The 27,582-nt window shown below is 51.4% G+C and overlaps 1 protein-coding gene across 5 annotated transcripts; it reads left to right on the top strand.

The window, feature by feature from the left end:
- The first annotated feature begins 3,901 nt into the window (after positions 1–3,901).
- Positions 3,902–21,677, top strand: CD244 (CD244 molecule). 5 transcript variants are annotated; one of them, XR_004421652.1, is made up of 10 exons: positions 3,902–4,161; positions 12,517–12,846; positions 12,931–13,251; positions 14,519–14,626; positions 15,019–15,086; positions 17,009–17,116; positions 18,781–18,846; positions 19,746–19,884; positions 20,149–20,205; positions 21,252–21,332. XR_004421652.1 is itself a non-coding variant. In XM_033093255.1 (9 exons), the coding sequence occupies exons 1-9, from the start codon at positions 4,101–4,103 to the stop codon at positions 21,330–21,332; spliced, it is 1,152 nt and encodes a 383-aa protein (XP_032949146.1). In that variant the 5' UTR covers positions 3,902–4,100; the 3' UTR covers positions 21,333–21,677. The 5 variants fall into 5 exon arrangements, 4 of the variants coding, with proteins under 4 accessions (XP_032949146.1, XP_032949145.1, XP_032949144.1 ...); XM_033093255.1 differs by lacking the exon at positions 19,746–19,884 and having other exon boundaries at positions 17,057–17,116; positions 21,252–21,677; XM_033093254.1 differs by lacking the exon at positions 19,746–19,884 and having other exon boundaries at positions 17,057–17,116; positions 18,781–18,882; positions 21,252–21,677.
- The last annotated feature ends 5,905 nt before the right edge of the window (positions 21,678–27,582 follow it).

Genomic DNA, 27,582 nt, shown 5'->3' with positions numbered 1-27,582 from the left:
GGCCTGTGAGTGCCACCTTCTGGAGTGAAGGATGAACTGCATGCATTTTTGCTGGTGACTCAGATGAAAAGGTATGTGCGTCATATTTACCGATGGCAAGCAGTTAGAGACGGAAGGGCAACCTCAGCAGCTTGCAGAATGATTTTAAAAAAGATCTCAGTAGACAGGAATGATAAATCCCGTCGTTGCCGACGGCACTAGATCCTGAAGTAATGAAGTTCTGTTCTAGGTTCCACACTGAAGACAGGTACAGACAAACTGAAATATGCTCATAGAAAGTGATGTGGACGGTAAAGGGAATTAAAAACCATGTCATACAGAAACTTGTAAGAGAAAGGAGAGGATGAAAACCAGGATGTGACAAGTGAAGGAGCGGGAGGGTGTGGTGTGGGGAGACCCATCCCCTCCGAGTCGTTTTATAACAGCACTTAAATCCACTTTCTGTTTCTAGTTGATTGTTAAACTATGCGGAAATAATGAAATGGTGGTGTTCAGTCATTATTTCAGTAAGTAGTTGGTATCACCAACTTCTTTGAGGGTGGGGGCTGTGTTCACCGAGCGTGCCCAGGGTCAGGCGCGTAGTGCTGTCCATACGTGGTGAATGAATAAGTATCAGGTTCCAAAATCAACATCAGTCAAGCTGAGTGACAGCTGCTATGTTGTCTGTCACCAGCATTATCACCTCTTGTCATTTGTATCGAAGTGAAATGAAAAGCAAAAGGGAGCCGAGGGACAGAGGGTCCCAGGCCCAGAATTTTTAAACGGTGGCACCACAAATACTTTGTTCTTGGTGTGTATGCAGGTCCAGAGGAGAACAAAGTGGCCTCATTTATTTGTCTCTGGTGAGCTGAGTCCTTTACAGGGGGCAGCGCTATTCCTAACCTCTGAGCCCAGTTTATGGTTTAAGGTGTTGAGGTGGCCGCTAAGACCCCATTGAAACTTTCCGCAGGGAGACCTCAGCCTGTGCAAAATAAGGCTAAACATTGAGAAGAGGTCCCTTTCCCTGGAAAGGGGCCTGGCAAGGGCAGTGTAGGGGTTGAGTAGCAAGGAGAGCCCCCATGGCTGCAAGCCTTTCTCACCCCTTCTCTCCAGTTTTTTGGCAGCACTCTTAACGGACTCATGACCTCTTACTCTGTTGTGATGGGGGTTCGTGGCAGGCTGCCCCAAATGTGCCCCTTTGGTATGTTTATTATGTGGGTTAAAGTTACTTTAGTTACAGAGACAGCCAGTTCAAGGAGGACACACTGACCCTCCTTTGTCCCCTGAAAGCAGGAACTCAGTCTCCCCTGTCAAAAGCCCTACCCTCCCTGCACCAGGAGGTGGGGAGAGACTCGGAACGCAGGGCTAAGAAGGCTGTATAAACAGACCTTGTTACTTCAGTAATGTGCTGCTCCAAGCCCAAACTTGTTTGTCTTGTCAATTCTTCACAAATGTATTGGTTCCTTGTCTAGAAGGTATAAATGCTGCCTGCTTTGGTGCTTTGTGTACTCTCATATAAGTTCCTGTACATACGAAATTAAAATTTGTTTTTTCCCCCCGTTTATCTGTCTTATGACAATGATTAGGTCAGCAAAAGAACCTATAAGGGTAGAATAAAAAATTTCCGTCCCCAAGTTTGCACACACAATACCTGGAGCCAATGTATATGTTGTAGGGGAAGAAAAAAAATTTTTCCCCCCCTTCCTGTTCTAGGTTTTCCAGTGGGGCCTATAAATTAGACTGACAAATGACAGGTTAACAAGAGACAAACACGTTTAGTAACGTGCATCATGCTTACACAGGGAAGCACTGTGAGATGAGTAACTGAAAGCAATGTTTAGAACTACGTTTACATAACACTCTAACAATAGTAGAATTTTAGAGAAGTGACAACACAAAGAAAAAGGACTTCAGGTTTCTCTGGTGGCAGATTGTGGAAACGAATGGAAGACAGGGACCACACAGGTTTGTTATGTAGATTCTTCTGGTGCTGTCTCTGTGCCAAGGGTCTAGAGAGTTGTCTTTGGTGATTAGCTTCTGTCCTTGCTGGTGGATAAGAGGGGACACCTTTACAAATTTATGTTCTGCCTTTAGGCCAATAGGGGAGGACAGAAGGATTTATTATTGTGATGATTATGAATACTCATTAGGTTTCAGTTACAGCTGACACTCTGTTGTTTTACGTTAGTGTCAGGTGTACAGCTTCGTGGTTAGACATTTATGTGACTTACGAAGTGGCCCCCCTGGTTAGTCTCGTGCCCCCCTGACACCACACATGGGTATTACAACAGTATTGACTGTATTCTCTATGCTGTTCTTGACATCCCTGCGACGGTTTCTTTCGTAACTACCAAGTTGTATTTCTTAATCCCTTCGTTTGACCCTTCCCTCCAACCTCTCTCACTTCCAGAGAGAGAGAGAGCTTTTCTTGTACCACTTCTCAGTTGCCTTCAGCTCAAAATAATATGCCAAAGTTGCCCGTTCTGGGTGTATTCTGGACATATTCGATGTCTTTTTTTTTTTTCTTGAGAGGAGTACCCCATGAAACACAGGTTGAAATCCTTAAAGATGTTCAAGCAGAGAAATGGTGGGGTTATTTTGCGTGAAACTGTCACAGATAAAGGTATGATCAACATGACACTCTTCAGTGCTTGAGATAAGAGATTCAGGTGGAAAGCAGCCTTTTGTGTCCCCTCACGGAGCCACAAGTGCAGGTGCCACTGAGGAGCCGACAATGTGGGAGTTGTTCCGCGGGGAGGGGCAGTGGTTGGCGGGGGCAGCCTGGGCTGAGTTTGCACAGAGCTTTGCATAGTGTTGAGCTGGAGGACATGCTTTAGAATGATTTAAACGCACTAACTCATGTTGTCCTCACACCTAAGAGGAAGGTCGTATTGTTATCCCCATTTTCAGATGAGGAATTGAGGCACAAGAAGGTTAGGTGCCTTACCAAGGTCACAAATCTGAGTAGTGGAACCGTAATGCTAACCCCTGATAGACAAGGCTCCAGAGCCTGAATTCTCGAGCCCAGTCACTATTCTGTGTCCACCAAGGTCTCGGGAACATAATTGTGTGTATGCAAAGGAGCTAGTGGAAAGCTTCCCTAAGCCAAGTCTTCATCTTTGCTCCAAATCCAGTGCTGTGTTCTTCTCCCTCTCTTGGCTGCCAGGATTCAGTCTGGCCTCTCAGCCCAGTTCCAGACAAGGTGAGTGCGAGTGGATCACAGGATGGAAAAAGGAAGGGTTGTCCTGAAGGGAACTGCAAGTATTTGCTACTAAAGGGAAAGAAGAAGAAAGAAAAGGGCTTGGGACCCTGGGCTGTGGCCTCCAAACCAGTACGTCCTGGGGGGACGTTAGAATGAACCCCTGACCCTCCCTGGGCTGCCTGGCCTCTGGAGTGTCCAATTGAACTGTGGATGGGAGAGCACGGCAGATGTGCGCCTCCATCCCATGTGGTGAGGGAGGGGAGACCTAGGGGAAAGCAGAAAGAGGAAGGGAGGGAATTCAGCACAGATAGGGAAATGAGCAAAAGCAAATTCTTCCAGAACATTTGAATTTGCATGTGCTTCAAATTAGGGATCAACTTGCAGAGAACCCCTGGGCCTGTCAGGGTTTTCTAGTGCCCCCTACTCCTCTAGTATTGCACCCACTCAGCTGAGGTCCCGCTTGTCAGCCCACACTGTCCCCAACCATTCCCCCTCTCCCTTCACAATGTCTGTTGGAATGAGAGTCCAGGATAATGGCTGGTCCCCATGTAGGTTTCTCCATACTGCCAGTGGGATGAAGAGAATTGGAAAATTTCATGGGTTTCTGCTCTGCGGACAAAGCCACTGGGTGGGGGTAGAGTGAGAGGCAAGATTTTGAAGCTGGTTTGTGAGTCACTGAACCCCCAGTACCCGCCCACTTGAGGCCAACCTAGCAAGTTCCGTTGTGAGAACTGTCCGACCGGGTCCAGGCATGGGGCTGTCTCTGCAGCCTTGTCGGCTGTGAGTGAGAACAGCCGAGTTGAGGAAATTGTGGCCAGACAGGCAGCGAGGCAGTTCTCCCCCTCGTCCCCTGTGCCTGGTGGCTGCACACAGCGTCTGCTGGGAGCCGTACAGCCAGGCTGACCCTGTGTCCTGTGGGATGTTGGGCCAAGCTCTCAGCCTCACGCTCCTCCTGCTCCTTAAGGGGCATCAGGGTCAAGGTAAGGGGCCCGGCCTGGCCGGCGGTGGGGCCGCGGCCCATGGGGAGGTCAGCACCCAGAGCCTCTGACTGGATCTGTGACTCGAGCAGCCCTAACAGGTCTGGACAGGCTGGCAGTGGACTTTGGGAAATCACTGAGAAGCTCGCTGGCTGTGGCAGTCAGCAGTCCAGGCAGCCCCAGGCAAGGAGGTTGCTTTCCACTGACTTCGGGTTCCCTTCTGCGTGCGGAGCATGTCCTTCCTGCCGGCTGTAAGAAGGAGCAAAGGAACACGAATTCTGTGGGGTTGCCAGAAGAGATGAGGACTGGCCCCGGGCTTGGGTTTCCCTAGGAAGTCGTGCTGCTCCCTGAGGCAGGGAAGCTGAGCAGGACTCAGGCTTTCCTGTACAGGTCGTTTGTCCTCTAGCTCCTGTGGCTTCACAAAGCTACAGGAGCCTGAGAATTATTGGGGAAATGTGAGGCTGAGGTCGGGGGCAGAGATTGGGAGAGAAACGGATAATATTAGGATGCCCCTTGTCCTAATATTGTCCTAACATTAGGGCAACGTTAGCAAACCACAAACTGCCAGCGGGATACCAGGCCTGCTGTTTGCTGGGTGGGGCTCTCAGCCCAGGGCACTTTTCCTCTTCCACCCACTTTGAGACTTTGAGCCTGCATTTTAGGTCAGTGATTCTTGGAGGGGCATCTTGGGTGGCGTGGTGTGAGAGGTGGGCCCACTGGGGTGCAAAAGGAGGGAACTGAGGCACAGGGGGTGTTTGTCCAGGGTCTGTTAGGAAGCTGAGGTAGGACTGACAGGATCTGGGGCCTGGCTTTGGGGCTAAGAGTGCCAGAGGGTTGAGGCTGAGATCATGAGCCTGTGTGACAGGATGGTGGTCCCTGCACCCCGAGTCCAGGCTCCAGCCCTGTCGTTGGCTATTGTGCAGGGGGCTGGGAGGGCTTCCTGGGGCAGCGGACGCATGGACTTGATCTGAGGGGCCTTGTTTCTTTCCCTGCCAAGTCCTCTGTCTGTGGGGCCGGCCTGGTCAAAGGTGACTGAAAGCGCTCTGTTTATTTGTTTGAATTTTTAAACATTTTAATTTCAAATAATTTCAGAGTTGCAGAACAATTGCAAGGATAGTGCAAAAAAATTTTGTATTTCCTTCACCTAGGTTCGCAGTTGTTAACTTTTTATCACATCTGCTTTCTTTCTTGTTCTTTCCGTATATATGTGTATGTGTATAACGTATGATGATTTTTGTTGGACCACTTGAGAGTAAAGCCCCTTTGCTCCCACGTATTTTGGCGCACAACCTGTAAGCAAGGACGTTTGCGTTTCCTACCACGTCAGCAGAGTGATCAGAGGTGGGAACCTCGACGTGAGCGAACTCACAGTGCATGTTCAAATGTTGTTGGTTTTCGCAGTAACGTGCTTTATGGCTTTACTTTTTTCCCATCCAGAATCTAGTCAGGCTCGTGTATTAGATTCAGTTGTTTTGTGTTTTACGCCTCTGGGATGGCCAAGCTTTCCCCGCGTTTTGTCGCTGACGGTTTTGGAGCTCTGGGGACGGCTCCTCATTCTGGGTCTGCCAGACGTTTCTGTAAGTGATTCAGGTACTGTATTTTGGGCAGGAATACTGCAAAAGTGATGCTGTTCATTGTCAGTCCCATCAGGAGATGTGCTGAGGGTGAAACTTTTTCTTAAAAACTTGGTTTATTGAAGAATTTAATATGTGAGATACTGAGAGGCTCACGTCGCTGTCCAGCTTTGCAGAAATCTTCCAAGGGCTCCTCACCCCACAGTGAAAGCCCTACATTTTACAGAGGTCTGCGGCCTCCTGGTCTCGTCCTTCTGCTCTTACTGCGTTTCAGCCACACCGGCCTATGGGCTCACTGTCCCCGGTCCTACGCCCTCAGCATCGTCCCTTTCCACGTGGCTTGCTCCCTCTACCCCTCTGAGTTCAGCGCAAACACCAGCTTCTCGCCCTGCCCCCCCGACCCCTGCCCCCCCCCCCCGTCCTCTTTGCCCCCCCACCCCCCCTTCCTCTTTGCCCCCCCCCGCCCCCCTGCCCCCTTTGCCCCCCCTGCCCCCTCTGCCCCCTCTGCCCCCCCCAGCCCTCTCCAGCTGTCCTGCAGGTCCCAGGCCCTCTGCAGGTCGCATTCCACCCTGTTGACTTGCTTATTTTCTGTCTCCAGGCTCCACTGTGTCACCAGAATGTGAGTCCCTTGGGGCTTCTGTCTCTTTTGCTCACTGCTGTGTCTTCAGCATTTCGAACAGTCTCTGGCACAAACAGACCCTCAGTTCATATGTCAGAATGAAAGAAAACTTTAAGTAACCCAGGGAATAAAGTGAGCTTATCTATGGGCTGGACATGCTCTGGGGAAAAGCTGTTCCCGACGTGTGAGCACGTGCTACCTCCCAGTCTTGAGCCCTTCAGCTAACCCTGTCTTCCAGCTTTTCAGGGGAAAATGAGCTCAGCGTGGTGCCTGCTGCACAGGGATGTGCAGGGTTAGGGCGGATGTGCTGTAGAAAGTGCTTAGAAAAATGTGGAGGTCTAACAAGTCCCCAGGTGAGTGCTCATGTTATTCGGTTCTTTGGAGGCAGGACATATATTTATGTCACTTAATTGTGTGATCAAAGGCAAGAGACAGACTATGCAGTGACCCTTCACTGACTAATAAGCTGAGTAGAAAGGGATAAGCCGCGGACGTTCAATGTGTGGTTCTCTGAGGGCTCCTCATTGTCACACCCAGGCTCTCAGGGAGCCTCCAACATTTTTAACATAAAGGAGCGTGTGTTATCATTCTTACATCGTACTGTAAAACATGCTTACTGTTCTCACAATATCACCTCCCTTTCTGTCCCTGTCCCCATGTGTGTGTGGGCAGCTTCGTGCCAGGTGCTGGGTGGGCACTGAGGACTCGGGGTAGGTCCATGGCTCCCGTTCCAGAGCCGACGTCGTCGCGGGATTTCTGTGTAATCCCAGTTGTGACTCATGTACACTGAGCCCATCAGTGCTCGGATCATGTCAGTTGAGTGAAAGAATGAGTTATTTTCAAGTGTCTCAGGCAGATTGGGATGATTTGGGGGTCAGATGAGTTGGAGACCAGGGACCTTCACGTCACGGCCCACAGGAGAGGGCCTGAACCCTAACGTTCATCTTGGACCAAAGGTCAGGCCTTGGCTGCACATTCTGAGGAAACCACAAGGGACACATTGGAGGCTGTGAACGCCCAGGGGCTGTGGGCACAGAGGTGGCGCGGGCAGCATGGGGGTCCTGCCCTGAGGGTGGCCGAGTTGCACTCACTTCCCAGAGGTCTGATGGCCGCTGCTCGTGCTGGGACTCAGGCAAGTTCTGAGAAGACAGCGTGGTCGGGCTCATCTCTTCCCATCACAACCTGTCAGTGATGAAGCAGCTGGGCATGAGAGAGCCTGGGATTCGACTCAGGGCCACCCTGCAGGAGCCTGCTTCTGGGGAACCAGAGTGCTGGGGTGACCAGGCCATTGTCTTAAACAAACCTTTATTATTGAGGTGTGACACGAACAGAGAAGTGCATGTGACTGTCGTGGGCATCTCTGAGTGGCTGCTAGATGAGGGCAGCTCCGTACGCACACAGGCTTTCTCCCCTTTGTTCCCTCCCCCCGCCCCGCTGCCATAAGCACAGTCACTTCTCTGACCTCTGACATCATAGGTTGGTTTTGCCGTGTTTAAGTGGAATCGTACGGTGCTGTTGTGTTTGTCTCCTTTCCTCTCAACATCTGATGGGATGTTATCATGTTGTTATCTGTGTTGCTGTCTGTATTGTTATTTGGCTGATCATTTTCACAGCTGTGTAATATTTCATAGTGCGACTATTGGATAGTTTATTCACCCATTCTACTGCAGAGGACACTTTGGGCCACTTGCAGGTTTTCTGTGATAACGCCATGTGAGCCTTTCATCCTGGGGGCCTGCAGGGGCGTAACCCTGTGAGGCAAAGGCCGGTGCCCAGGGGACCGCGTGTCGGCGGCCTCCATGAGGAAGTCCTCCATCAGAGTCGTTTCCGGGAGTTACCGAGATGCACTCTGGGATTCAATTAGATAGTTCACTGAACATCATCAAGCCTTTATGTTACAAGAACTATGCAAGAATTTGTGGGGGAACAAAGATGAGAAAGAAGATGTTGATTCTGTTCATAAGGCTCTTTCAGAGGGAACTAATCATGTAAAATCACAACTATAAGGGAAGACAGGAAATGCTGAGTCGCTCACAGGGAACGAAGAGACCAAGATTCCTTCTAGATGGGGCACTGGGGAAGTGTCCTTGAAGGATAAACAAGAGTGGAGGAGAAGGGACAAGGACCGTGTAAGCGAGGGGGGCAGCCTGCACAGAAGCAGGGAACACACAGGGTCTGAATGGAGCCGTGAAAGGCAAAAGCACTTGTTATCTTGGAGAAGACTAGTGTCACATCTAAATGACGTGGTCCAGTTGACACACAAGGATGGAGACGTGGGTGGGTAGGTTTGCCAGAGGGGAGGGGCTGCGTTGCCTGAGAAGAGTTGGTATGTCAGTATGCAGCCTCCAGGGTCGGGCGTGGGCTCTGGAGGTCACTCTTTAGGGTTTCGCCTGGGCTGGGGCCCGCCTGCCCCAGCACTGTTGGACGCTACTGGGCTGTGTGCTCTCAGGACCCAGCAGGAGCCCCTTCTGTCAGCCTCACGTCAAGCCTGGTGGCCTAAGCTGAGCTGAGAAAACCTCAACATCCTTCAAGGCCGGAGGACTCACACTGCTCTGCGACTCCCTGCTGCCGGTCTTCCTGGTTCCCAGGCCTCTCCTCTCCTCTGACCATCAGGACCAGTTCTGAGAACGTTGAACTGACGGTGGCTTTGGAGGCTGCAGCTGGGCTCAGGGCGAGAGGGACTCAGTGACGGCCAGGTTGTGTCCTTGACTCCCTCAGTGCAGGCTGCCCTCGCCCTCCTGCACAAGCCCTTCACTCACCTGTCCTGGGCCTGCCGCTGCAGTTCGCGGTTCACCCCATTGTTCTTAACCACCGGAAGAGGGGCCCTGAGGCTGCCTAGCAGCGTCCTGTCCCGGGGGCCCCCTGACGACTGCCATCTGCTGTGGCCTCTCTCCTCTGAACCATCCAGCGCTGCCGTTGGGCTCCTTCATCACCAGCATGAGAACTGGTGTTGAAGTTTCCGTGCTTGCACTTCTTGTCTCTCCATTTGTCACACACACCCCTGGGGGACAGGGCTGAGGTCTTCTTGTGGCAGTCACAGTGCCCAGCACACAGTTCCATCCCTCAGCGCCACCCCCACTTCCTGCCTCACCCGGCCACCTTCCCCCTCCCCACGTTGGACTGACTATTGGCCGCAGAAGAAAATTCAGCCACAAAGAGCAATGACAGGCTCAGAGCCTCTGCTCTCAGTGGGGTCCTCTGTGTCCTGGGAATCCTGGTCTCTGGCCCACAGCTCCTCCCATTCCTCACAGGTGACTTCAAACTTTCACCATCTCTGCAAGGTCCTGTTCTACCATCACGGCCTCCACCAGCTCCCCCCTGCTTCTCCAAGGAAATGGAGACACCACGAGGATCAGCCCCCTCTCCTGACCCACAGACGACACACGCCGTCTGGTCTGCTCCGAGCCGTCCTCCTCTCCTTGGCCAGACCTTCCCCCCATGCTCTGGACATCACTGTGGGAAGCAGTGGGTCGTCCAGGACCTGTTCAGCCCATGAGGACATCTCTGATCTCTCTTCAACTGTTCCTTTCTTGCTGGGTTTCTACTCGTAGTTCATTCTCCTCAGTTAAAAACTATTGGAAAACCACTTAGTTTTCCCTCTGTTGTCTTTCTTGTCTGTGTCTTTTATACTCCAGCAGTCTTGGGCTTGCTTACAAATCAGCTACATAAGATTCCAAGAGACAAGCAAAAATGTGCAATGCCTCTGCAGACCTCAGCTTAGAAGTGGCACAACGTGCTTTTATCAAGAAGGCGAGGCCCGTGACAAGAGGTGGGCAGTGTCCCCATGTCTGGATGACGGGAGGAGCTCAAAGTACCATCACAAGGGGAGTGGCCATGTTTGCATTCTATCATACTAGTTCTCTGCTAGAATTCTCAAACTTATGTTTTATTTCCGTGAGCATGTTAAACGTGAGCACTTTGAAGTGTATGAATTACTACCTCTGTTATCTAGTATTAGATGCCCCTTGGGTCTGTTACTTTGGCTTTTTTGTTTCTTTAGGTTTTTGGACATTTTTCCTCTTGTTATGCCAATTTATTTTTTGTTTCTTTTTGAACATTGTGTATGAAAAATTTTAGAAATACTTTAATGCTTTCGTCAATGCCATTTTCCTCCAGGGATAATTTATATTTGCCTCTAGTAAGCAGCCAGGTTAGAAATACTAGAGATTCTAGATCGCTTTAATTCAATGCAGGGTGGAGATGATTCAGATGTGGGCTGTAGTTTCTGTGAGAGCTGGTCTGTGTCTTGTTCACTCTTACTCTTTGTGTACCGTTTATCGTCCCAACCCTAAGGCTGATGGATTTTAGATACATCCACTGCCTATGATACCAGGAGGTCCCTGGACTCCACGTTCTCTTAGTTCCTTGAGTTTATTATAAGCTCTGCTAAGCTTGTCAACCCTTCAGGTGCCTTTTCCGGAATCAGAAGATGCCTCCGGCAGTAAAACCATGCTGTTCTCACCTCTCTGAGTTCCTTCCTTCAGCCCTTAATATCTCACTGTTTTTATCTCTGATCCCTTTAACAACATGCTTTGGTGTTTTGCCCACTTTTTTCCAGTTTTTCTCAGTAGGGGCATTGGTTAGCATGTCTTAATCTGGCCTTCCGTTATCAGAATTAAAATTCCCTAGATGATTATTTATCTCAGCCCATTGATGTGTGGCGTGGAATAAAAGGATGATCTGTTCCCAGATCCCAAATTCTCTGTGTCAGGAGCCGTGTCTTGTGCATGAAGAGGCCCTGAGTCTTCGGGGCTCTGATGTCAGTGGGGTCTTAGGAAGGACGAGGGACCAGTGATGGCAGTGTGCGTCCTCTTTGTAGGTTCGGTAGGTATTGTCCCACTCACCTTTGCACTCAGGGTTTTGGCCCAGTGCTTGGTGGGTTGGCCTGCTGTCACATGTTGTACGGAGGCCACGGGACAGACCCTGAGAAGAACGCAGTCTCTGCTTTTGGTTTGGTCCCAGGAAGATCCAATTCGCCATGGGATATGAATATGAATAAGTGTTTTATTCTTGGGGTGTCATGAGCAAAGGAACACCTTCTATCAACCACTAGTAATTACAGGCGCTTTAGCTGTTGGTATCTTGAGGAAATGCCAGGATGAAGGTGTGGCCACAGGGAGTGTGTACCACGCATATGGACACCTGAAACTCCCTGTCACCATCACTCTGCTCCCAGCCTCCATTGTAGCAGATCTGTTTGTACAGCTGCCCCGTCTGCTCTCTCCTCTCCGCGGAGTCCTCCTCGACCCTCCCCAACCATCCAGACTTGCATTTCCTCATCCACTGGCCACACCCCAAACAGGAACACCCACTTTTCTCCACAGCAGCACAGGGGGTAGGGGGGACACAACTTCAGGCGAGCAGGGACGTGCAGCTGTGTGCCACATCCTCACGTACGTTGGTGTCCATCTGTGTCCCTAGAGAGGGACGTGCCGCGATATTCCTACCTGGGCAGTGTGTTTTCCTTTGTCCTTTCCTAATTGTTTTCTAGGGAACAATCCTTGTGGAGACTTTGCCGTGACTGAAAAACTGGCAAACACTCATGAGTAATGAGCACACTTATATGTGCCAAGTGCTGCGTAGACGACCCTGAATCCAGCGCTAGGGACAGAGGAGGGCTTCCTGAGTGCAGCCTGCCGTGTGAGGCCCGCCGTGCCTGACCATTCGGAACTTCCAGCGGTCACCGCTGGCCACTCGTGGTGGCCTCCGTGTTATGGGGGTTTGGGGGCTCGCCTCACATCTGATGTTTATTTGTAACATGGTAGTTTTAATAGTTAAGGGTTCATGCTCTGAAGTCAGACTGACAGGCTGTCAAGCTCCTCTTTGTCATTCTGTAGCTTTGGGTATTTACTTGTAGGTTCTTTCTAAATCTGTTTCCTCAGCTATAAAATGGGCAAGAATCTCAGAGGGTCACTGTGAGGTGAAACCGTCAAACAGTATAGTCTAACCCCTGCCTGTCCCAAAGTAAGTACTCGGGAGAGTTTCGCTGCTCTGATGGATTTGCGGGCTCCCTCAGAGCCCGGGGAGAAGCAGAGACAGATGAAGAATGTGTGTGTTCAGGTTCTCTTGGGCTCTGGGCTCCTCAGACGTGTCCCCAGGGGAGTGGCATCCAGCTGCCCGCCTGCCGCCCTTCTTGCCTCCTGCAGCCTGCTGTCTCTCTCCTAGAAGCCCCGGCCGAGAGTCTGGTTGCACTGGCAGGAACTTCTCTCTGGCTGCAGCCCCACAGCATGCAGACGAGGGCACATTCTGTGGATTGGAGGGTAAAGCTGTCCTCAAAGCGAGAATTTAATACGATACTCACGTGGAAGAATGAATCTGTGTCGGACAACATACGTTGGTTTCACAGTAATTTGAGCAACAGATTCAGTTTCGTGACTAAGAACCTAACTCTTCTCATCAAGGAAGCCCAGCAGCAGGACAGCGGCCTCTACGTCCTGGAGGTCACCAACAATTCTGGGGGTGTTTGCAGACACCAGTTCTGTGTTTCTGTGTTTGGTGAGAGCCCAGGACAGCTCCCTGCCCCCTCCCCTGCAGAGCTTGTGTTTCCAGCACTTTCCTGATCACAGTCTCTGCTTCTAGAGCATGTTGGAAAGCCCCTCCTGTGCCAGCGGGGGAAGTTGAAAGCAGTGGACAGAGGGACATGCCAAGTGAATCTGTCCTGCTCAGTCACCAGAGGTGCTAACGTGAACTGCAATACCGTGAGCTATGAGAACGTGAGCTACAGTAACGTGAGCTACACCTGGTATAGAGGGAGTGAGCTGATCCGGGCAGGGAGGGACCTCAGCACACTGGAAGAGCAGATTGATGCCAAAGGCGAGCACACATATACTTGCAGTGTCAGCAACCCCGTCAGCCGGGCGAACTACACCCGCAGACTCACCTGTGCGAGTACCCAGCAGGGTAAGTGCAGCACTTTGGGCAACAGCAGGGGCTGAGGTGTCGGACCCCACAGTCAGGCGCGTGTGCAAGAGGGACGGGGCAGGAGAGCCATTGGCTGCCCCCCAGTGCCCTGGCCCTTCCCTAAGGGGTCTTGGCCTGTGGCATGCGCTTCCTGTACAGCCAGGCCTCTCTCAGTCTGGGAAGAACTTTATCCCCATCAAGGAATATTTCCTTCAAGTGGGAGATGCACAGTTGTTTGGTGAGTCACAGCCCCACCCTGGCTGCCAATCACTATTTCCTGCTCCTCAGAGACTCATGGGACCCGCTTCCTCCTCCCGAGTGACAACACCCACAGCCCCACAGTTGTCCAAGAGCTGACTTCGCTGTACGTGGCACCCGGGGTCATGGGTGCTATTGCATTCTGATCGCAGGGAACCTGGAAGAGTTCTTGGTTTACCACTTGTGCTTGTCCTGCGAGCTCCCCCAGTTAAGTTGGCACCACTTTTTATTAGATAAATTAAGGCTTATGTATCCCAGGGAAAGCCTGGGCATCCCAGGGAAAGGCAACCTGCAGTCCCTGTGCTAAGGAACTTACAGCCAGCTAGGGGACAACAAACCAAGTCCTCATGGGCAACGAGGAAGGAGCAAGCTGCGGCAATTTGGACTGACAGGGGCACTGTCCTTTGGGTCACGTCAGCCATAGCTTCGTCATGCACAGCTGTGTGATCTCAGGCAGATTCCTAAACCTCTCTGACCCTCAGTTTTTCTCTTGGGTAAAATGAGAGTGGTGACAACAAACACCTAACAGAGTTACTGTTAAGATTAAATGAGATACTATTTGTAAGGAGCCCAGGCAGCTGGCATCAGGAGTATTGATTGGATTATATATGGTGACCCTGCCTGGTGCCACTAGCGTTATTTGTAGAAGTTCGCATGAGCGAGAGCGGTGAGGGCAGGAAGGTGAAGCGGGTGACGTGCTGTGTTGATGGGAAGTGGCAGCATTTGCTGTGCCGGGTGCTTTGCATCTGTTAGGTCCTGTGATTAGCCCCTAGGTAGACATCACGTTCTTTTCCTAAGAGAAAGCAGACTCAGAGAGGTTACGCAGGTGCCCGAGGGCACAGTGTGTGGAGGCAGAACCGGAGACAAGCCCGTCACACACTGACACCCCCATTCCTGGCACCAGCGGGGAGCCAGCCTTGACTGAAGTCACAGGGTGTCAGGACTGCAGAGAGCACTGTGGGCTTGAGGACGGGTGGGAACCAGGCCACCTGCCTTCCTTGTCCCTCAGAATTCAGCTTTCTGATCTTCCTGGTGCCCATCGTGTTTCTCATAATCACCCTGCCCCTCGGCGCCCTCGGCTACTTCTGTGTGCGCAGACGGAAGAGGAAGCAGTCACGTAAGTGGAGGGACCCTAACAGGAGCTGCTGCCCGAGGTGACAGCCCGGCAGCCATGCCTGGCAGCAATGGGATTTGTGCACACTGGACAAACGCCTGCTGGGCCTTTTCTCCCAGTTCTCGCCTTCTGGGGTGGCCCCTACCTGTGTACAGCCTGAGCCCCCACCTGCAGGTGGCTGGTTTGGGGCACAGCCCCGGGGGAGGCATGTCGGGGTGGTTGCTGCCCCAAGGTTTTTGGGTGTCCTGGGAACAGCAGTAACCTTCTTCCTTTCTAGAACTTTCTCAAGGTCTTGGCCGTCTGGGATGAACATGGCACTTCTGGCAGCAGACTACTGGACAGGATGCCCTGTGGAGGGCACTGCAGCTCTAGTCTTTGCTTCTTTCTTCTCACAGAGCCCAGCCCAGAGGAAATGCTGACAATTTATGAAGAAATCAACAACTTGCCAATCAGGAGAAATCAAGTATGGTGCCCTGTGGGCTGGGATTTCTCTCAGCTGGTCTGGAAAATGCCCGTTGAAGAATGGCCATTCAGACCATGGGGGCAGAGAGAAACATACAATTGTCCTGTCAGAGTGGTCCTCAGCCCTCCCCATCGATCTTTTCCCCATGAGCCCCGTAGCTCTGGCCATGGGGAAACAGGAAGTGGGAGACAGATGAAACGGGCACAGGGGCATCAGGTGCACCTGCTGCGCGGGGCTGGGGCAGCAGAGCCCAGGAGCGGACGGCAGCACGCTGCGCCTGCCTCTGCATGCACCTTGTCCTTTCTTCCCAGCCTTACCAGCTGGCCTGTGCCCCAAGGACGAGTTCAACCTTCTTGTTTTGTGTCTGACCACAGATTCCTGTGTCCCTGCAAATCCAATTTCCTTTTGTGGGTCCCTTGATCATTGCCTAGGCTGGAGAGGGTGCCAGGCTGACCAGCCAAAGCGTGACAGTTGCAGCTGCTCAGCGGTCTGTGTTCGCCCCGTTTTGGGAAGAGGCCAGGGCCTGGATGAGATGCTGCAGAGTAACTGGGTTAGCATGAAGGTCATGAACCAGAGCCAGCGTCTCCGGCCATCTCTCTGCCAGTCAGCCTTGGCAGGCAGTGGCCAACCCATGTGTCGACTAGAGGTGGACACTCCAGTGGGGCTGCAGGGTGCCCCCACTGCTCTGCCCCTGAGCAGGACAGGATGTGGTGACAGGCCTCGGGGAAAGGCAGTATCTCATTGAACTGCCAGGTGGGGACACATGGCGTATAGGGGTTGGCCTGAGGACAGGAAGCGGGAAGTCACAGTGGTGGGACTCTTCTGTCCTGGTCACACACATCCGTCCCTGGAGGGCTCATAGAACAGAGGCAACTTGCCTCAGGTCTGGGAATCAGTGCCGCCCCTCAGCCTGTTTTCTCGCCCCAGCAGTGGGTAGAGGGGTGTGAAAAACAATGGGAGACCTTTTCTTCCATCAGTACTGGACTCTGGTTCAAATTCATAAGTGCAAGTCTATCTACTGGCAGCCACTGGTGCCCAAACGCTTGGTAATAATATCCGCCCCCACCACTGCCCAAGAAGATGACCTAGAGTAGGAAAACGAAGATGATGACAGGGGAGAATCATTATTTAGAGTAAAAACACTCCTGGGGATCCAGGCTGTCCCCCTGCTTCTGAGCTGGGTGCTCCCTCTCCCTCCCGGGCTCTGCCAACTGTCCCCTGCTTCTGTCCAAAGGCCTCAATGTCAAGTGTCCTCACTTAGCGCCCAGCTCTGACCTTGCTGGAGACACTTCCCTCAGGTCTGGGCAGAAGAGAAAAACAACAAACTGCTATTTTTGGCCAGATGCCATGACTCTCCCGCCTCCAAGGACAGCGGGTGCTTCTCTGCTCCTCTTAGTTTCTTCTTCGTGCAATGATCCCTGCTGGTCCACTGGTTCCCCAGCAGAGCCCATCCCAGCACTGAAACACTTCCACCCTCCATCTCCTGAGAAGAGGGGAGCATGTCCTTGGTCCTTGGGTCCAGGGCTTCACCCAGCAGCGCAGCTGCCCAGGGGGCTGGCTTCAGGCCAAGACAAGCTGACCATCAAGGCTGGATCCAGAGAGGGGGCTTGAAAACATTCAAAGTCTCAGAATTTCCATGCCCTGGGGTGAGGCTCAGATCCTAGCCCTATTCAGAGCTCAGTGCCATTGTCAGTGGCAAATTTAGTTGAGAAGTCAGCAAAGGCAAGTCTCTAAGTTACCAAGTAAATCAAGTGACAGGAGCCGCCTGGCTAGGGTCACACTCCCCTCCCACCTGGACGGTCCCTCACTCCTAACACTGCCGCCATGTGAGTTGCTCTTTCCACACTGTCTCCCCGTCGTCCCTCCCAGGCTTCCAGGAGCCTCTGATCTTTGTGCGGTCTCTCCCCCTTGAATCTGCACAGACCCGCGATCTGCTTGGATTACATGTTCCCGTACTGTCTGTTGTGCAGGAGCAGCAGCAGAGTCTGCCTGGAGAAGGGAGCACCATCTACTCCAGGATCCATTCCCAGGTATCACTCTGGCTCCCCGAATCCAGTCCTTCCATGCCTGTCCAGGAGACTTCCTCATGGCCCCACCCCCCACCCCGAAACTCACACCCTTGAATGGCAGAGTAAGACCCTGGGGCTCCTGGAGCCCTGGAGATGCTTGGCTTTGGCTGCATGAAGCTGGTTGAAAGGACCAGTGTGGTCCTGAGGCTCTTGACAGAGCTGAGCATAGCTGGGAGTGTGTCACACGCCGGCTCTTGCCTTCTGTGTCCGGCAGCGGGTGAGGCACAGACAGCTGGCGGGAGAGGAGGCGTGTCAGGGCACTGGGGTGCTGTGTCCCTCCCTGCTGCTTCCAGTGTGGGGGACGTGGTCCTTCCATCTCCACCCTGTATCATACCTGTTTTCAGGAAAGAATGGATCTGTGTTGTTCTCTTGTATCTTACTATGACCTGGCGATAGCATTTAGTAAGTACTTGTGATGTCCATCTCGTTAAATGAAGCTTACGTAAGAGGCTCATGAAGTAGGTCTAATGCAAACCTCCTTTTGCAAATGAGGAAGCAGAGCCAGGCTGCCTAACGGGCTCAAGGCCACGTAGCTTCAGGCCGGGTCTCCAGCCCCCTACCCCACCCCACCTCTAATTCTGTGGAAGTTGACCCGGGTCCTGGAGAAGCGCCTCTAATACTGGCAGCTGAGGTGACACTGATGGTACCCAGACTGGGCATCGCTTTCCAGGGAAACACTGCCCTCCGGTGGCCAATGAAGATACATGTCTGATAAAAACGGCTTTTTTATTTTTTATTTATTTTTAAGGCGTGAGGCAGCAAAGTCCTCAACTCGGTGGTCTAGCTGCAAGACAAAGAAAATCCTTGGGGGGAGGTGATAGTCTTCAGAGAAAGGGCAAGAAAAGGAGGAAGAGGACAAAGCGAAAGGGCAGAAAGGAAGGGAGACAACGAAGGGGAGAGGAAAGAATGAGAAATGGCGGGGCGGGGCGGGGTGGGGGTGCCCAGCCTCTGCGCTGCTCGCGAATTCCCAGGCGGGGTGCTGCCTCCTCCCACTCCCTTGGGATGTGACTCACGGCTGGTGGGTCAAGTTGAAGAGCCTCACAGAGCTGTACAGCCATTGATGTCTGGCTTTAGCCACATTGAATTCCAACCAGAGGCATTTAATTAACTGCAAGGAAGCAGAGTCAGTCAGATTGAGACGTGAGCCTGGGATTCGTCCTGTGGAGCGCGTAGGGGGTGGTGACCACCTCTGAGGACGCCTGGCTGGGTCCAGAGAAGGAAGGCGAGTTGCCAAAGGGAGGCATTGCGGTGCGGAGGAGAGAACCCTGGAGAGCCGGGTTTTAAACGTGCTGCTACCGTGAACGCCCTGACCTGAGCTTCTCACCCTTTTGGAGCCCCACCTGCAGAACGAGGCCAATTACGATCATGCCGTCGTAGGGGAGTGTTTTAAGGGTTGGGGAGAACACCTGCACAGAGCCGGTGCTCAAAACGTAGAGCCGTCTGTAATGACAGAGAGGGACTAGCATTCCGGTTGTGTGACCTCCGGACCGGTCCATGGTTCTTTTCACTACACTTAAGGCTTCTGTCTGGGTCGGGTGGAGGGGGAGGGATGAAGAAATGACCTCCGTCCCGAGGGTTGTGCTAGACCTATGCTTCTGAAGTGATTTTATTTCTCTCTTCGTTAGCCTTCTGCTTCCACATCACCAAAAACTGAAAATACATTGTATTCACTAGTGCAGCCTTCCCGGAAGGTGAGTCTCCGCCTGCAGGGGGCGCTACTGAAGCAGGTGTGTGTGCAGACGTGTGTGTGTGTGTGTGTGTGTGTTTGTGTGTTTGTGTGTATGTAATGTGCACTTCTGAGCGAACTGTTTTCCACTGTGTATCTGAGTAGCTTGTGTTAAATGACTGTATTTAACCTTAATGGGCCAACTAGAAAATGCCATTCCAGTTCTATTTGGAGAAAAAGAACAGTGTTGAGACTAAGAAAAGAGTATATTCAAGGTGTCTGTAGATTTACTGTGGGAGGCGAGGACAGTCAGAGACAGAGAGGACCACGCAGTCCTTAGCAGGCCAGCGAGGCTGTGGAGAAAGCTACAGGAGAGGTTTCGAGGCCAGGAGCACGTAGCCCAGAGCTGCCGAGAAGACTGGATCCAGAGACCCAATACTGACTGTCAGGGAAACAGACAGAGGTTCTGGCCCATCAGCGAATGGTGGAGGCCTCTGGCATGAGGCAACCCGTCAGAGTGCCCGTGAAACGTGCCCCAGGCTGAGCTCACAGCTCTTATGTGCACCTGGAACCTCAGGGTCAGGTGTCCAGGTGTCCCTGGGGAAGGGGTGGGAAGAAGGCTGTTCCCAGGGCTGGAGTCACAGTATAGATCCATAGCCTTCACGCGGAGTGTGGGGAGGGGGCACGCTGCCCTATTGTGGGAGCACTGAGCATGAGCAAGGCAGGCGGGTCTCATGTGTTTCTACCAAATGGGGGAGAGGGTTAGGCCGGGCTGCAGACTTCTCACTCATCCCGCTTTGCAACAAGTCATGCCCTCTGCTTGGATTCCATCGGGAGCCCTTTGGGTTTAGAATCCACGCGGCAGCACGTGGCCGACTGACGGTCCCAGGCAGCATGTTCACAGGCTGTGTCTTCTGTTCTGAGGACTCTGCTGACTGCTGACAGTGCTTCTGAGTCCAGGTCCTCCAGTCTGCTGTGTTCACTGTCCCAGGGTTGGTGTGGATGTGTGTGTGGGAACGAGGGGGTGTGCTGAAGAGATGCCGTGACATGGTGTTTGTATCAGGTTTGTCTGAGGGGCCTGTGGGTGTGGGGGGCTGAACTATGACTTTGGTCCAGAACTGTTGTATCACAGGCAGGTGTGTGTCACACCTTTTCTGTAACGTAAACAGCGTTGTTTACTCCTGGGGTAGGAGATTCTACTCATTTCTGGCTGTGGATACTTCAGGGCCATTCTGAGCACCGAGTCCCTTTTGGGACCTCTCACGTCACTTAGGAGGGGGCATTTCTTAACTTGAAATTAAGCACTCTTTACCCCCTGAATTTCCAGTCTGGATCCAAGAAGAGGAACCACAGCTCTTCCTTTATCAGCACTGTCTATGAAGAGGTAAGATTCGGGAACCCCTTTGGAATGGGGTTAGTGCAAATAGCATAGCCGTGAAGTTGTGCACTGAGGAAAAAGTCGTCCATAGAGTCTCAGAATTGTAGGGATCCCAAGGATCTCCTAATCCAGATCTTCACTGTGGATATGAAGAAGTGGAACCCCAAGGAGAGTGAGTCTAACCCAAGGTCATATTGTGTGTTGGGGTCTGACTCTTACTGGGGAGGAGTTTTAAATTAGGGCTGTTCCCTGCCTAGTTCTCCAGCTGTGGGCCACACACTGGGCATCTCTCTTTTCCGTGTGTGTGTGTGTGTGGGGGGTGGGGTGGGATCAGATAAGGGAGGATAAGTGAATCTAAATGACTTTCTAAAGTTAGTAAGTAATTGGGAACCATTCCAGGACACAAGTGACCTTAATCAGCTGGGATGAATAATGTCCAAAGATGCCACTGAGCCTGGTGGCTGATTTCTCTCAGACCATTTAGGGAATGGAAAGCAGGGACTCAACCTCTGATGAGTGTTTTTTATGTATAAGGCAGCCGACCAGAGTCTTCATGTGAATTATCTCAAAAAATCCCCACAGAATGTTATGGGTCAGTATAATTACACACCCCACTGAGACCCATAAAGTCGGGAGAGCACCCCACCCGTTACCCATTCGCCTCATACTGTGCCCAGGCTTCCCCCTGGGTCCAATAAAGACGCTGCCGTTGGTCACAAGGGGAGTGAGAGGCTAGCTGCCTGCTAGGGTCTGTGGCCCTCCAGCCGGAGACCCACAGCAAAGCCAGCTGGACAGTGCAGGGTTGTAGAGGACACTGGGCCAAGGCCATCCAGGGGTCACGAAGAAGCACGGTGGTCCAGACACAATCGAGTGGGAGCCAGAAGAATGGATTCAAGGCCCTCCGTAGTTTATACTAGTTGTTGGCCCCAAGTGATTTGTTTCACCACGCTGAGCTTCACGTTCTTAATGTGTAAGATGGGATAATAATTCTTAGCCCACCGGGATGGGGTGGGGGGTCCAGTGGGAGGGTCTGAAGTTCTTTCCTTCCACAGGTTGGAAAGAGACAACCCAAAGCCCAGCGTCCTATACGCCTGAGCCAGAAGGAGCTGGAGAACTTTTGTGCGTACTCCTAGTGCCGCAGCTGTTCACACATCTCCTGTGTCCCAGTGTCTGCTCTGGGCATCACCATGCTGGGGTGGGGCGCCACATGAGTCTCTGCACCATGGTCCCCAGTCTGGAGAAGATACGGGAGTTTGTTCATAGACTGTATTTTGTTCTGAAAATGATTTCTAACAGCCATTGTAAGAGCAGGACTGTTAAACCATCTCTCTCAACTTACAAAGCGGACCAGAGTGGGGGGAGACTTTGGGTAGCTTACAAAAGACTGCACAGCAAGTTCAGGTACCGTAAACTGTCAGTGCCCACGTACCTGTATGGGTTGTTATTCTCCTCAAGATTCTCTTTCCCTGCTTTTCTAATGTGCACATTAGAAAACCTGTGTCCCATCCCACTAACCTGGGATGATCACATTTCTAGACCCGCCCCTTGCCCAAGCCCATCTTCCAGGGAGGAAGAAAAGATAATGGTGATGCAGAAGGAGAAACAGCCCCTCCTGTGAGGTGGACTAACCAGCCCTAAGCCCCTGGCAGGTTGTCCAAGGGGGCCTCACTGGGCTTCACTCAGATATAGAGACAAAACTCTTCCTCTGCCCAGTTTGTCACAGGGGGCAGTATGCAGGAGTGAGAGAGTACAAAGCAAGCCCATCTCTGAGTGGAAGAACCCCCTGGAGCACACGGGTCCTTGTAACCCTGCAGGGACTCCAGCAGCTGCCTCTGGGGAGTGACCCACGTTTTTTTCTAACTGCACACTTTTTTGTACTGATGGATTTTAAAAAACTGCATGTGTGTATTACTCTTTTGACATATGCTTTCAGTGCTTAAGATGCCTCTTCCATATAAACTTCCTGTATTTACCTAAAAGAAGTTCTTTTTGTCATGTCTGCACGAAGAACAACCAACATCTCTCTCCTCTCCCCCAGATTGTGGCCTCAGCCCTGTGCCCTGCCTGTAACTCGCCCTGTCCTGGACTTACATTCATGATTCTCTAGCATGCATTTGTGTGACACGCGTCTGGCATATGATACACACGGTCCCAGACTTTTCTACTCAGCGACGTAACATAGAGTACATTCCATAGTAACACATGCTATTTGTCTTTATGTTCCTTTCTTTGCAAAAGTGGCAGGGTTTTCCATCGCATGGATATATGATCATGTATTCAACCAGACGCCAACTCAATGGACGTTTAGGTTATTTCCAGCCTTTCATTTTTGAACACTACAGTGGACATGATTTTACATAGATCTTTGTGTCTGTAAGTGAGACGATCTGTTGTGTTCATTTCAGCACATGTTTAGAAGATGGTGTGAAGGTCCAGTCCTCCTCTAGCAACACTTGACTGGCCTGGGTCGAGTTTTGAGGTGGTGCATCCGCGATGAGGAATGAATGACCTGAGTGGATGAGGTGACACATGGAGCCAGGACACCTAGAAGCCCAGAAGCTTTGGCTCTCCAGGGCTCCTTCCATTGACTTAGGCTTTCCTTGGACAGAATTCCATTTCTGTGCGATTTGTTTTTCATTGGTGCTTCCTTACTTTCTTATCAGAAAAAAATTACCTCACGATTATTCTTGGCTCTGTCTATGTAAGAATGTTTAAACCTGTAGATAATTCTTATAAAAAATATTTTGGAGCCAAACAGGATACACCTGGAAGCAAGATCTCAACACACTGCGAAAAAATGCTTCCGAGAATAAGTTTGCAGTTTCTTTCATGCACTGAAAATTAAGGAGGAAACAGGTGCTGCTGGCCTGAGCTGAAGCGGGGACCCTGAGTTTGGAGAGGAGTATGGGTGAGAAGACCAGGGAGGGGCTGTGGTGAGCACCGCCCTGAGGATGAAGCTGGCACAGATGCCAGAGTCAGCACTCAGGGGATTGTGGCTGTGTGGACACCAACAGGAGAGCTCATTCTGCCACAAGGAGACTATTTGCTAAACACTTGATCCTTCCAGCCCATAGAGGTAGAGAAAGGACTGACAAGGGGAGAGGGAGGGGGAGTGAGGGCCCATCACGTGTGGGGCAGGAGCTGACCTGCCTCACCTCACTGACCTCACAGCCACCTGAGAGGGAGCGGTTATCCCCACCTGACAGGTGAGAAGCCTGACTTTCCATGTCTCTGTCTGAAGTCACACAGCTGGTACTTGGAGGGGACAGAAGCCAGCCCTGCGCCTGTCTGAGGCTCAGGCACCCCTCCATAAGGAAAGTGTCACCCCAGACTCCATTCTGAGCAGCCAGGAAGCTCTTGTCAGTTGCGACCTCAGAGGAAGGGAGCAAGGGCAGAAGCAGACCCGTGCTCGGGGCTGAGGAAGAAGAGATTTTAAAAGGCCCGAGCTCAGGCATCGCATAGCTGTGGGGGAGTCGTTGTCACAGGGATCTGGTGCTGCTTGTCCTCCCCTGAAGGGCCAGGCCACCTGCTCCCTCCCCACCTGTTCCCATCCCCAGCTGCCTGCCCTGGTCCCACCCCAAAACCAGCCTGGGTGAGTGCAGGGCAAGATGGACCATTAGGTTATGTGCAGATTTTCCTCAATAGAATGACCAGGACTCCACCCAATGCTGCAAGGACTGTTTGGATCACTCTGTTTGTCCAGGATCTCTTGTGTGCAAGCTCTACTGGCCCATGTAGGCCCATTTCAGCCTCGGTTCTAGACACAGAACTGTGTTAGAATCAGTATTCATTTTAAATACCTGTGAAATGGAGGTAATAATTGTGTGTGCCTCACCTGGAAAATGGGAGCAGTGGGTGAGATGAGGTCTGTTTTAGAAGGGACTAAAACAGGATTTATCTCACAGTGAGCTCAGTCTCAGGGTCCTGGATTCTCACTTTAAGGCGGGTGGGCAGGGACACGCTCTCTGCTGCCACCTCCTGTGCATTTTGGAATTAACACCATGTGCAGGTCACCAGGAAAAGCTATTCTCTGCTGCCATCTCGTGTGCATCTTGGGAATAGCACCTGAGTGGAGGTCAGGAAAAGCTCTTTTGCCAAAGTTTCCCAGTCAACGAAGAACGTGTCGGACCCAGGGCTGTGCCCCAGGTACAGTCATCTGTACCTTAGAAGCTGCCTGCTGGAATGTGGAGTCCTCGAGGTGAAACCTGGCCCAGGGCTTGGCACACATGAAATAACTGCCTTCTCGCCTGCCTCTTACCTATGCTGCCTTATGCTACCCTCCCCTCTTGTCTCCCGACCTTCCCCAGGGCCATTTTTCAACTCACAGTGTGCACAGAGAGCCTCTGTAAGTCGCCACATCTCTGGTATTGGAGTGCAAACCAAAGATTTATTTTGCATGTAAAAGAGGCAGCCCCGGAAGACAACCAGAAAAGGAGGCCAGCTCTGAGAGCCTAAAGCCTGGGTATGGAAAGGCCACAGGGAGGCCTGCAGGGCTAGACTGCAGCCCCCAGGGAGCGCAGGGGAGACAGGCTGTGGTGAGATTCTAGGCTCTGGCCTGGGGACTGGGGCTGAGGGGGCCTTGGGGACTCCACTCCAGGTGCAGCATTTGCAGGAGGAGCTGAACACCAGGCTCCTCGGGCAGCTTTGCTGGAACAGCCACTCCCCTGCACAGCTGTGGTAGCTGGACCTCTCTGGTGGGTTGGGGTAGAATTCCTTACCTCTGCCCTGGCATAAAGTGTCTAGTCCAAGGCTGGGGCCACTTTTGGGTCCAGAGGTCTGGCCTGGCGTGGGAACTTCAGTCTTGGGGGCCCTAAAGGAATATACGGAAGACCTGGGGAAACAGTGCCGGTTCCCATGTGTATGTATTACATCTACTTATTTTCTCTTGCTAATCTGTTTCTTGTCTATTTCATTATTACAGCAGTCGGAAGCCTGAGGGTAGAGGAAAGTCTGTTTCTCCCTCACATAAGCAAGTAATCAGATATTTAATAAAAGGTGAAATTTGGAAGTGTATCTACATCACTGGGTCCTGAAATAAGATTCAACCATGTAACTAAACTAAGTTATTGTCAGGACTGAATGATTAGATCAATGAAATATGGGACAATCTATGAATTTAACTTCTGGATGTGAAACTTTTATTCAAGTTTCAAAGGTGGGAATGAAGAGGACCAAAGTATGCCCTTGGGCATATTGACTTTAAGCTGATTATTAGGAAACAAAAGACTCATAAAGAACCTTTGACCCTCCCCCTTTCCTGTCTAAGAGATGCAGATGGAAAGACCTGGTTTAGGGAGGAAACCTTGGCATAAACTCCTTAGCATAAGGCGGGAAGACGCCCAGGAAGGAAGAGTGAGGGGAAACAAAGAAAAGAGAGGAGATGAGATCATTCCTAAGAAAAGGTGCAGCTACAGCTAATTGTAGTGGGTTATAACACTATTAGCATTGCAGGCAGGGAAAAATCTCCACCCTCTGTGTCATCAAGGCGGTTCCTACAAGGGAATCCGTCTCCAGGTGGGAAGACGCGTCCTACAGGTGGGCAGGAGTCGTCAGCAAAGACACACCCTGGGAACGCCCTGGGATCACCTGTGACTCCACCCCTGAATATTTCCCGCCCTCATTCAAATATAATCCTAAATCTTCTTTGTTCTAGCACAGTTGCTCTCCTCCTGTGCCTGCCCACGCTTGTGCCTTGTGGATATATTTTCTTTTAATACTTCCTCGGCCTGCTTGCCTTTGTTCATGAGACATTGTTACAACCTACATCCTGGAATGCCTTCCTGTGATGACTCTGACCTGCTCTCCAATAACACACTTACTAGGTTAGAGCAAAAGAAATAATTTTTTAAGCCCCCACAGTATTGGGGAGCCTGTGCAGAGAAGTACTGGCCGGGACACTGCTAGTTTCTGGAAACTGCTGCAGCTGAGAGCTCCAGGGACGTCTGCCAGCAGAGGTAAGCGGCGTTTTTGTTCACCCTGTCAGCCTTCCTGGTCTATTTCTGCCGGGTTGGGGAGAATTTAGAAGTGTGGCATGTCCTTTTCCTCTCTACATGTAGATTGGCAGGAAAACATATTTGTTAAGATATCCTCTCAGGAGTAGCGACTCACAGGTTTTCTTTATTGAATCTGCCCTGCCAGAGATGGTCATTGTTTGTATCTATGTCTCGTGTCATTTGTCACAAGGAAATATCACAGGGACAGAAAGCCTTTTGTTTCCTTGGTTAAGCTGTGAGAAGGCTTATTGGTTTGAGGAGCTATTAAAATCCTACCATCAGTGGCCAGAGTATGGATCCTTTGAATTGGAAAAACTTGTAAATTGGAAAAAAACTGGTAGAGAACTCTTGTGACAAACAGCTGTTTTTATTGGACCCTACAGAAGGACCCCATTTTTAATACATTGAATTCAAGGAAATTTAACTATTGATCTTTTCAATGAGTTATTTAGCTTCTTGGATCTTATCAGATGCTAACATCAACATTACGTTTAAAAAAGGAAGAAGGGAAAATCCAGAGATCTGCAAATGTTCAGAATCTTTCTGGAGGTTTAAGATTTTGAGAACTGGTATGTTGAAACATGTTTTAAACGGTTTAATAACCAATCAGAAATTTGACAAAAATGGAAGCTGATTTTTCAGTATGATAGAAATGAGAAAGTCTCTGTGGGGGACAGAGTCCCAGAGAGCAGTTGCCAGGGTCTCAACCTCACGTGGAAAGGTGCGGGCTCGGGTAGTAGATGGCCATCAGCTGTGACTAGTTGGCCGTCAGCTGTAACCAGTTAGCCATTGGCCACTGATGTAACTGCCGTGGCTAAGCTAGCAAGTGCGGATTGCGGGTAGCAAGTGGGTTGGTTGGTTGGCAGAAAGAAGCGGACAGCAGGTTGCACATCGTGTGGAGCCCGCTTCCTGTGTCTCCAACCCAGCGGCGTGTGAGGGTATAGTGGTATGACTCCCCTATCTATGGCTCCGTGGGTGTTCCTTTTCGGCCTCACTATATCCTGTGTTCTTGTGCGGGGAGCGGGAGCTGAGCCCCTGCATGTCACAGAGACCATGCATGACACTGCATCTCCCCCAGGTCCTCTGCCCAGTAGATCTGAAAGGTAAACACAGCCCACAACTGCCCCAGGCCCGCTGAGCTAAATAAAAATTTCAAAAGGGGCCGTTTTAACAATACAAGCCTCCCTCGGGCAGCCTGGCTCCCCTTTTCCTGCCTCCTTAAAGGCTGTGAAGCACAAATAAAACCCTGAGGATAATCTCCTTAACTAGAGACAGGAAGACTCTATGCAGGATCCTCACAAAAATGTACCTTCCACGTGTGCTCAGCTTTCCCTGAATTATCTGTAAATGTCCCATTTTTACATCTAACATCTAAGAGCCCACTCCAGCC

The sequence above is a fragment of the Rhinolophus ferrumequinum genome, chromosome 22 (assembly GCF_004115265.2).
Source record: "Rhinolophus ferrumequinum isolate MPI-CBG mRhiFer1 chromosome 22, mRhiFer1_v1.p, whole genome shotgun sequence".
Lineage (NCBI taxonomy): Eukaryota > Metazoa > Chordata > Mammalia > Chiroptera > Rhinolophidae > Rhinolophus > Rhinolophus ferrumequinum.
This window is presented reverse-complemented; position numbering and strand designations above follow the sequence as displayed.

Bases quoted from the DNA above. Each gene is read 5' to 3' on its own strand.
- CD244 (XM_033093252.1), top strand. From the start codon at position 4,101: ATGTTGGGCCAAGCTCTCAGCCTCACGCTCCTCCTGCTCCTTAAGGGG. The intron at 17,117-18,780 runs GTATCACTCTGG...TCTCTTCGTTAG, and splicing joins ACTCCAGGATCCATTCCCAG to CCTTCTGCTTCCACATCACC. The intron at 20,206-21,251 runs GTAAGATTCGGG...TTCCTTCCACAG, and splicing joins TCAGCACTGTCTATGAAGAG to GTTGGAAAGAGACAACCCAA.